Raw genomic sequence first — 10,000 nt, 5'->3', positions numbered from 1 at the left:
TTGAGGGGATGTTGTAGATGTATGGCCTGGTGTAGTGTTGAGGTGATGTAGATGTATGGCCTGGTGTAGTGTTGAGGTGATGTAGATGTATGGCCTGGTGTAGTGTTGAGGTGTTGTAGATGTATGGCCTGGTGTAGTGTTGAGGTGATGTTGTAGATGTATGGCCTGGTGTAGTGTTGAGGTGATGTTGTAGATATATGGCCTGGTGTAGTGTTGAGGGGATGTTGTAGATGTATGGCCTGGTGTAGTGTTGAGGGGATGTTGTAGATGTATGGCCTGGTGTAGTGTTGAGGGGATGTAGATGTATGGCCTGGTGTAGTGTTGAGGGGATGTTGTAGATGTATGGCCTGGTGTAGTGTTGAGGGGATGTTGTAGATGTATGGCCTGGTGTAGTGTTGAGGTGTTGTAGATGTATGGCCTGGTGTAGTGTTGAGGGGATGTTGTAGATGTATGGCCTGGTGTAGTGTTGAGGTGTTGTAGATGTATGGCCTGGTGTAGTGTTGAGGTGATGTAGATGTATGGCCTGGTGTAGTGTTGAGGTGATGTTGTAGATGTATGGCCTGGTGTAGTGTTGAGGGGATGTTGTAGATATATGGCCTGGTGTAGTGTTGAGGTGTTGTAGATGTATGGCCTGGTGTAGTGTTGAGGTGATGTTGTAGATGTATGGCCTGGTGTAGTGTTGAGGGGATGTAGATGTATGGCCTGGTGTAGTGTTGAGGTGATGTAGATGTATGGCCTGGTGTAGTGTTGAGGTGATGTAGATGTATGGCCTGGTGTAGTGTTGAGGTGATGATGTAGATGTATGGCCTGGTGTAGTGTTGAGGTGATGTTGTAGATGTATGGCCTGGTGTAGTGTTGAGGTGATGTTGTAGATGTATGGCCTGGTGTAGTGTTGAGGGGATGTAGATGTATGGCCTGGTGTAGTGTTGAGGTGATGTAGATATATGGCCTGGTGTAGTGTTGAGGTGATGTAGATGTATGGCCTGGTGAAGTGTTGAGGTGATGTAGATGTATGGCCTGGTGTAGTCTTGAGGTATTGTAGATATATGGCCTGGTGTAGTGTTGAGGTGATGTAGATGTATGGCCTGGTGTAGTGTTGAGGTGATGTAGATATATGGCCTGGTGTAGTGTTGAGGTGATGTAGATGTATGGCCTGGTGAAGTGTTGAGGTGATGTAGATGTATGGCCTGGTGTAGTCTTGAGGTATTGTAGATATATGGCCTGGTGTAGTGTTGAGGTGATGTAGATGTATGGCCTGGTGTAGTGTTGAGGGGATGTTGTAGATGTATGGCCTGGTGTAGTGTTGAGGGGATGTAGATGTATGGCCTGGTGTAGTGTTGAGGTGATGTAGATATATGGCCTGGTGTAGTGTTGAGGTGTTGTAGATGTATGGCCTGGTGTAGTGTTGAGGGGATGTTGTAGATGTATGGCCTAGTGTAGTGTTGAGGTGTTGTAGATGTATGGCCTGGTGTAGTGTTGAGGTGTTGTAGATGTATGGCCTGGTGTAGTGTTGAGGTGTTGTAGATGTATGGCCTGGTGTAGTGTTGAGGTGATGTTGTAGATGTATGGCCTGGTGTAGTGTTGAGGTGATGTAGATGTATGGCCTGGTGTAGTGTTGAGGGGATGTAGATGTATGGCCTGGTGTAGTGTTGAGGGGATGTTGTAGATGTATGGCCTGGTGTAGTGTTGAGGTGATGTTGTAGATATATGGCCTGGTGTAGTGTTGAGGTGATGTTGTAGATGTATGGCCTGGTGTAGTGTTGAGGTGATGTTGTAGATGTATGGCCTGGTGTAGTGTTGAGGGGATGTTGTAGATGTATGGCCTGGTGTAGTGTTGAGGGGATGTTGTAGATGTATGGCCTGGTGTAGTGTTGAGGGGATGTTGTAGATGTATGGCCTGGTGTAGTGTTGAGGTGTTGTAGATGTATGGCCTGGTGTAGTGTTGAGGGGATGTAGATGTATGGCCTGGTGTAGTGTTGAGGTGATGTAGATATATGGCCTGGTGTAGTGTTGAGGGGATGTTGTAGATGTATGGCCTGGTGTAGTGTTGAGGTGATGTAGATATATGGCCTGGTGTAGTGTTGAGTTGATGTCATAGATGTATGGCCTGGTGTAGTGTTGAGGGGATGTAGATGTATGGCCTGGTGTAGTGTTGAGGTGATGAAGATATATGGCCTGGTGTAGTGTTGAGGGGATGTTGTAGATGTATGGCCTGGTGTAGTGTTGAGGTGTTGTAGATGTATGGCCTGGTGTAGTGTTGAGGTGTTGTAGATGTATGGCCTGGTGTAGTGTTGAGGTGATGTTGTAGATGTATGGCCTGGTGTAGTGTTGAGGGGATGTTGTAGATGTATGGCCTGGTGTAGTGTTGAGGGGATGTTGTAGATGTATGGCCTGGTGTAGTGTTGAGGGGATGTTGTAGATGTATGGCCTGGTGTAGTGTTGAGGGGATGTTGTAGATGTATGGCCTGGTGTAGTGTTGAGGGGATGTTGTAGATGTATGGCCTGGTGTAGTGTTGAGGGGATGTTGTAGATGTATGGCCTGGTGTAGTGTTGAGGTGATGTAGATGTATGGCCTGGTGTAGTGTTGAGGGGATGTAGATGTATGGCCTGGTGTAGTGTTGAGGTGTTGTAGATGTATGGCCTGGTGTAGTGTTGAGGTGATGTTGTAGATGTATGGCCTGGTGTAGTGTTGAGGTGATGTAGATGTATGGCCTGGTGTAGTGTTGAGGTGATGTAGATGTATGGCCTGGTGTAGTGTTGAGGGGATGTAGATGTATGGCCTGGTGTAGTGTTGAGGGGATGTAGATGTATGGCCTGGTGTAGTGTTGAGGTGTTGTAGATGTATGGCCTGGTGTAGTGTTGAGGTGATGTTGTAGATGTATGGCCTGGTGTAGTGTTGAGGTGTTGTAGATGTATGGCCTGGTGTAGTGTTGAGGTGTTGTAGATGTATGGCCTGGTGTAGTGTTGAGGGGATGTAGATGTATGGCCTGGTGTAGTGTTGAGGTGATGTAGATGTATGGCCTGGTGTAGTGTTGAGGGGATGTTGTAGATGTATGGCCTGGTGTAGTGTTGAGGTGATGTAGATGTATGGCCTGGTGTAGTGTTGAGGGGATGTTGTAGATGTATGGCCTGGTGTAGTGTTGAGGGGATGTTGTAGATGTATGGCCTGGTGTAGTGTTGAGGGGATGTTGTAGATGTATGGCCTGGTGTAGTGTTGAGGTGTTGTAGATGTATGGCCTGGTGTAGTGTTGAGGGGATGTTGTAGATGTATGGCCTGGTGTAGTGTTGAGGGGATGTTGTAGATGTATGGCCTGGTGTAGTGTTGAGGTGATGTTGTAGATGTATGGCCTGGTGTAGTGTTGAGGTGTTGTAGATGTATGGCCTGGTGTAGTGTTGAGGTGATGTTGTAGATGTATGGCCTGGTGTAGTGTTGAGGTGTTGTAGATGTATGGCCTGGTGTAGTGTTGAGGTGATGTAGATGTATGGCCTGGTGTAGTGTTGAGGGGATGTTGTAGATGTATGGCCTGGTGTAGTGTTGAGGTGATGTTGTAGATGTATGGCCTGGTGTAGTGTTGAGGTGTTGTAGATGTATTGCCTGGTGTAGTGTTGAGGTGTTGTAGATGTATGGCCTGGTGTAGTGTTGAGGTGTTGTAGATGTATGGCCTGGTGTAGTGTTGAGGTGATGTAGATGTATGGCCTGGTGTAGTGTTGAGGTGTTGTAGATGTATGGCCTGGTGTAGTGTTGAGCTGTTGTAGATGTATGGCCTGGTGTAGTGTTGAGGTGATGTTGTAGATGTATGGCCTGGTGTAGTGTTGAGGTGATGTAGATGTATGGCCTGGTGTAGTGTTGAGGTGATGTTGTAGATGTATGGCCTGGTGTAGTGTTGAGGTGATGTTGTAGATGTATGGCCTGGTGTAGTGTTGAGGGGATGTTGTAGATGTATGGCCTGGTGTAGTGTTGAGGGGATGTTGTAGATGTATGGCCTGGTGTAGTGTTGAGGTGTTGTAGATGTATGGCCTGGTGTAGTGTTGAGGGGATGTTGTAGATGTATGGCCTGGTGTAGTGTTGAGGTGTTGTAGATGTATGGCCTGGTGTAATGTTGAGGTGATGTAGATATATGGCCTGGTGTAGTGTTGAGGTGATGTTGTAGATGTATGGCCTGGTGTAGTGTTGAGGGGATGTTGTAGATGTATGGCCTGGTGTAGTGTTGAGGTGTTGTAGATGTATGGCCTGGTGTAGTGTTGAGGTGATGTAGATGTATGGCCTGGTGTAGTGTTGAGGTGTTGTAGATGTATGGCCTGGTGTAATGTTGAGGTGATGTAGATATATGGCCTGGTGTAGTGTTGAGGTGATGTTGTAGATGTATGGCCTGGTGTAGTGTTGAGGTGTTGTAGATGTATGGCCTGGTGTAGTGTTGAGGGGATGTTAGTGATGCTCTTTGTCGTTGGTAGATGTTAATCCATTGTGTTGGTTCTGTCCTCGTTCCCTGGACACCTGGCTGCGGCTTCCTCCTCTCCCTGGCCACAGAAGAAGAACTATGAGAGACTTCAGAAGGCGCTGGACAGTGTCATGTCCATCCGGGAGATGACCCAGGTACAGAGGGAGGGGGCAGGGGACAGGGGGTCAGGGGAGGGAAAGTGGTAAGGAGGGGGAGAGGGATGGAAAGGGAGAGAGTAGAAAGAGTTTTTGATCAAAAGCAAACCACCGTGGAAAAAGCCTGGAAATGGTGGCAAGCTGGGCTGAGAGAGAGAGGCTGGAGATGAAGTATGGAAGATGATGTTATTGATTACATCAGTCAATTATACTGTACATTAGCGATCACATTGTCATGCTTTGACTGATAATATAAGATTAGATATAACTTTAATAAGGGGAAATATCAGCAGCAGTAAATAATAACAGCAGTAGAAAAGACAGAACAGAAGAGGTACAGAATGAAAATCAGCAATCAATATGTGAATTAAAATACATATGAAATATAAATAACTGCTATAAAAAACAATAAATATATTTAAGTGACAAAAGGGTGGAGTGGAGGGGGGGGGGGAGGGTGCGCTGTTGCTTCATAGTCTGAACACCTGAAGCGCTCTGTTTTGGACCTGGGTGGGAGGAGCCTGTGGCTGAAGGTGCTCCCCATCTACCAGCTCATCATGGAGGGGATGGGAGGGAGCATCAACAGAGAATGGAGTGATTGAACGATGTATTCTCCTCTAGGGTTCATATCTGGAGATTAAGAAACAGATGGACAAGCTGGACCCCCTGGCCCACCCTCTACTGCAGTGGTGAGTACTGAGGATAGAATAGTATACTGCTGTAAAATACTCTATCCAGTGGTGAGGACTGAGGATAGAAACGTATACTGCTGTAAAATACTGTACTCTGTGGTGAGTACTGAGGATTTTATATATATATATATTTTTTTTTTACATTAATTTATACAGGCCCTTGAGAGCAAGCTCTCATTTACAAGGATGCCGTGTTACAGTGCATTTTGAAACAAAAAGCAAGACAATAACTAAATTACAGTACATATAGTTAGACATTAAGAGAAGCAAGAGCAATCCCTATGTAACATATCATCTAGAAGAACTCTAAATGACTGGAGATCAACCGGTCCAGTTTTAGTCCTGGAGCCTGTTCCATTTATCAGGAGCGTAGAAGGAGGAAGCATTCTTTCCTGATTCACTATTCACACAGGGAATAAACAGTCTGATGTGTGACTGCGAGCGTGTTTGGTCATTTGAATCATTAGTACTTAGGAGGGAGGACAGATACATAGGGAGCTTGCCACATATAGTAGGGCTTTATAAATAAACAGAAGACAGTGTTTCTCTCTTCGAATCGCAAGAGAGGGCCAGCCCAACTTTTCATATAAAATACAGCAGTGTGTAAGAAACCCATCAGCAGTTCCAAAGCGCAGAGCACTATGATACACCGCATCAAGGGGCTTCAGCCCGGTGGGTAAGGCATGCATATACACAACATCACCATCATCAAAAACACACATGATCAGTAATATGCACAATGGACTTTCTAGTGTAGAATGAAATGCCAAAGCTTTTTTGGTAAGGTGTTCTACATGGGTCTGAAAAGAGAGCTTTGTGTCCAGCCAAATGCCAAGATATTTATATGAGTTAACAATTTCAATTTGCTTGCCTTGGAGTGAATGAATACTGTCTGAATTGTTGAACCTAGGGGATCGTGAGAACAGCATGCAGTCTTGTCAGGGTTTGGGACAAGCTTGTGATCATAAAGAGACTGCGGGAATGCATCAGAGGCAGTCTGCAGGCTTGCAGCGGCCAATCCAGGAGTGGGGCCAAAACTATACAATCAGCATATCATCAGCATAATAATGGATGTTACAATGCAGAGAGGGGAGTAAATTATTATTATTTATATAGAGAGTAAATAGAAGTGGACCTAAGATGGACCCCTGCGGAACACCTTTACCAATCACAAGAGAGCTGTATCTAACACCACCACCCACAACGGCCTGCTTTCTCCCAGACAGATAGTTAGAGAACCAGCTAACAGAGAGATCATCTAATCCAATGGAGGACTGTTTCTCAATAAAACACCATGGTCCACAGTATCAAATGCTTTTGAGAGGTCTACAAAGAGAGCAGCACAGTGGTGACGATTGTCAAGACCGTTTAATATGTTATTTGTAACAAATGATATGATGTTTACAGTACTGTGTCCTGGTCCGAACCCTGATTGTTGAGGTTGGAGAATGTTGTCTCAGCCCGTAGCTGATCATTCACCAAGGTTTCAAGAACCTTGGCCAGGCAGCACAATTTAGATATTGGGCGGTAGCTATTTAAATCACTTAGGTCACCCCCTTTAAGCAGTGGTACAACTTGTGGTACAACTATGTGAGCGAGCAGGGAGGCAATGAAATTAGAACTAAGGTGCAGGAGATACAGATCAAGGTCATCCTCACTCTTCGACTTTTTAGTGTTTAATTTTGAGAGTGTGTTAAAGACCTCAATGTCGGTTATAAGTCTAAAGGAAAATTTGACAGAAGGGGATTTACAGAATTCGTATTTACCGGGTCATGGGCAGGACCTGATGGGGCGTGTTGGCTGAAAGCCTATCAAAGAAATGACCAGATGCTACAAGTGATGGTTAAAAGCATCACACATCTTTGATTTATTTAAGATTAGATCGTTCTCACCGCTAATCTATGGTGGGAGGGAGGAGGTGGGCCCGGTTTTTAAAGATTTTATAGTTTTCCAAAAACTTGCTGTGTTTCCTTGAGTATTAGCAAGAGAGGATAAGTAATGATCAGATTCAGCTTTTCTGATTGCGGTGATACATTTATTCCACAGCTTCCTGAATTGTAACCCGTTTGCTGGTTTAGCGCCAAGTCTGGTCTTCGACCAGGCTGAGTCTCTGAGTCGAGGGGCTTCAGTAAGCTCCTCTGAGAACTAGGGACTAGAGCCATTTTTTACTCGAAAGTTTTTGTAGGGGGTGTGTTTCTCAGTGATAGAATTAAAAACATGAGAGAAGTGATTAAAGGCTAAGGGATTGAGCAGACTGCAAATCAGAGTGAAACAAATAATGTAAAAAGCCCTGCGCTAAGAAATCCTTAAAATGACGCTTCCAGATGACACCACTGTGACCCCACTGTGAGGATATTTGAATGGTCTGTTGGTCAGCACAAGGTCAATCAAAATGGATATAGAGGGCTTTTTAAATATTTGATCCTGTGGGATGCTGAATGGGCGGAGACAGATCTAATTCTAAACATAGCTCTAATTCTAAACATAGATCTAATTCTAAACATAGCTCTAATTCTAAACATAGCTCTAATTCTAAACATAGCTCTAATTCTAAACATAGCTCTAATTCTAAACATAGCTCCTTCGGTCTAGTAGAAATCTCAGAGAGCCAATACTGTACTGTAAAATACTCTATTCAGTGGTGAGTACTGAGGATACAATACTAGACTGCTGTAAAATACTGTTCTCTGTAGTGAGTACTGGAGGATAAACTATACCTCTGTAAAATACTCACTATACTATACCTCTGTAGAATACTATACTTCTGTAAAATGCTCAGTTACTTCTTACTGTGAAATATTCCCAGTCAGAATCATCTACCTATCTCAAGCTGTGATGATCACTGGTTTTGTCTCTCCCTCCTTCCCTTGCTCCTTCTCTCCCTCCATCTCTCCCTCCATCTCTCCCTCCTTCTTTCCCTCCCTCCCTGCAGGATCATATCTAGTAACAGGTCCCATATTGTCAAGCTGCCTCTGAGTCGGGTGAGAAACATCTTTGCTCTAAACCAGGGGTGTCAAACTCAAATACACAGTGGGCCAAAATGTAAAACTTGAACAAAGTCGCGGGCCAACATTGAACAAATGAAAATTTTAATATGGACCCAAACAAGTTTTGCTTTAACATTGAATATGCACTTATCACTTTCGCTTTTGGTGCGCATCAATGGTGTGCACTAACATATGTGAATACGCCCTCAGACACAAGTGTTGGTGCTCCATCTGCTCAGTAGGGAAGCTTGTAAAACCCTGACTGTCCTACAGCTAGGCAGACAGACAGACAGCCGGCATGCAGACAGACAGGCAGGCAGGCAGACAGGCAGGCAGACAGGCCGGCAAGAAGGCAGACAGGATTGAATGAACAGGAACAGAGCAAACACAGAGGCCGGCTAGGTCAACACAGGTGTCTCTATCACAGTGAGACGTTACATAACGTAAAGCTTCTGTTTTCTGCCTTTCTTTTCGCCATTTTTAAGAAGGGGTAACACGGTTACAGTTGTAGTATGAGATTGCTATGACTACTGTCACAGAAGAGAGGGCGTTTCTGGGTCCTGTCTTGATTGACGCGCCAAAACAACAGCAGAGCATTATGAGATTTGTAGTATTAGCGGTGAATGCGCTGTATAATACTGGCGGGCCAGCTCTAGTAGTCATTTGGTATTGCCTCGCAGGCCAAATATAATTACACTGCGGGCCAAAATTGGCCCGCTGGCCAGAGTTTGACACCCCTGCTCTAAACCATCATTGCTCTTTAACTTCACCATGTGTTCCATAGAATTCAGTACCTCATGGTAGTCTCTCTCTCTCTCTCTCTCTCTCTCTCTCACACACACACACACACACACACACACACACACACACACACACACACACACTCTGTCCTCATCTCTCTCTCTCCTCCAGCAACTCAAGTTCATGCACACGTCTCACCAGTTCCTGCTGCTCAGCAGCCCGCCGGCCAAGGAGGCTCGATTCCGTACCGCCAAGAAGCTCTACGGGAGCACCTTCGCCTTCCAGTAAGTCTCCCCCCCTCTCCTTCTCTCTGTTTCCCCCCCTCCCTCCTTCTCTCTGTCTCCCCCCCTCCCTCCTTCTCTCTGTCTCCCCCCCTCCCTCCTTCTCTCTGTCTCTCCCCCTCCCTCCTTCTCTCTGTCTCTCCCCCTCCCTCCTTCTCTCTGTCTCTCCCCCTCCCTCCTTCTCTCTGTCTCTCCCCCTCCCTCCTTCTCTATGTCCCCTCTTTCCCTCTGTCTCCCCCCCTCCCTCCTTCTCTCTGTCTCTCCCCCTCCCTCCTTCTCTATGTCCCCTCTTTCCCTCTGTCTCCCCCCTCCCTCCTTCTCTCTGTCTCTCCCCCTCCCTCCTTCTCTCTGTCCCCTCTTTCCCTCTGTCTCCCCTGCACCTTCCAGTGAGTCTTTCTGCCCATGTCCCTCTCCCTCCCTCATTCCCTCTGTCCATCTCCCTCTCTTCTTCTGCTTGTCCATCTTCAACTCCTTCTCTCTTCCCCCCTGTCCCTTTCACCCTCCCCTACTCCCTCTCTCCCTCCTTCTCTGTCTCCTCTCCCCCGCTCCTTCTCTCTCCCTCCCCCCTCTCCTTCTCCCTCTCTCTCCCTGCCTCCCCTGCCCCTCCCGTCCTCCCTCTCCCTCCCCTGTCCTCAAAGCAAGTCAAACTAGCCAAGTCCCACAGGGAGCAGGCTTCTATTCAACAACCACTCTCTTGGACAAGGT

The 10,000-nt window shown here is 46.2% G+C and overlaps 1 protein-coding gene across 1 annotated transcript in view; it reads left to right on the top strand.

Moving 5' to 3' along the window:
• parp6a (poly (ADP-ribose) polymerase family, member 6a) overlaps positions 1-10,000 on the top strand; it is a gene marked incomplete at both ends in the record, with an annotated part of 25,015 nt that overhangs the window by 9,402 nt on the left and 5,613 nt on the right. The window contains 4 exons of the mRNA XM_084437415.1: positions 4,529-4,594; positions 5,216-5,283; positions 8,219-8,267; positions 9,186-9,298. Of these exons, the coding sequence (XP_084293541.1) occupies positions 4,529-4,594; positions 5,216-5,283; positions 8,219-8,267; positions 9,186-9,298 (296 nt within the window). The remainder of the gene's footprint in view (positions 1-4,528; positions 4,595-5,215; positions 5,284-8,218; positions 8,268-9,185; positions 9,299-10,000) is intronic.

Source organism: Borostomias antarcticus, assembly GCF_949987555.1.
Source record: "Borostomias antarcticus genome assembly, chromosome: 4".
NCBI classification, from domain to species: domain Eukaryota; kingdom Metazoa; phylum Chordata; class Actinopteri; order Stomiiformes; family Stomiidae; genus Borostomias; species Borostomias antarcticus.
This window is presented reverse-complemented; position numbering and strand designations above follow the sequence as displayed.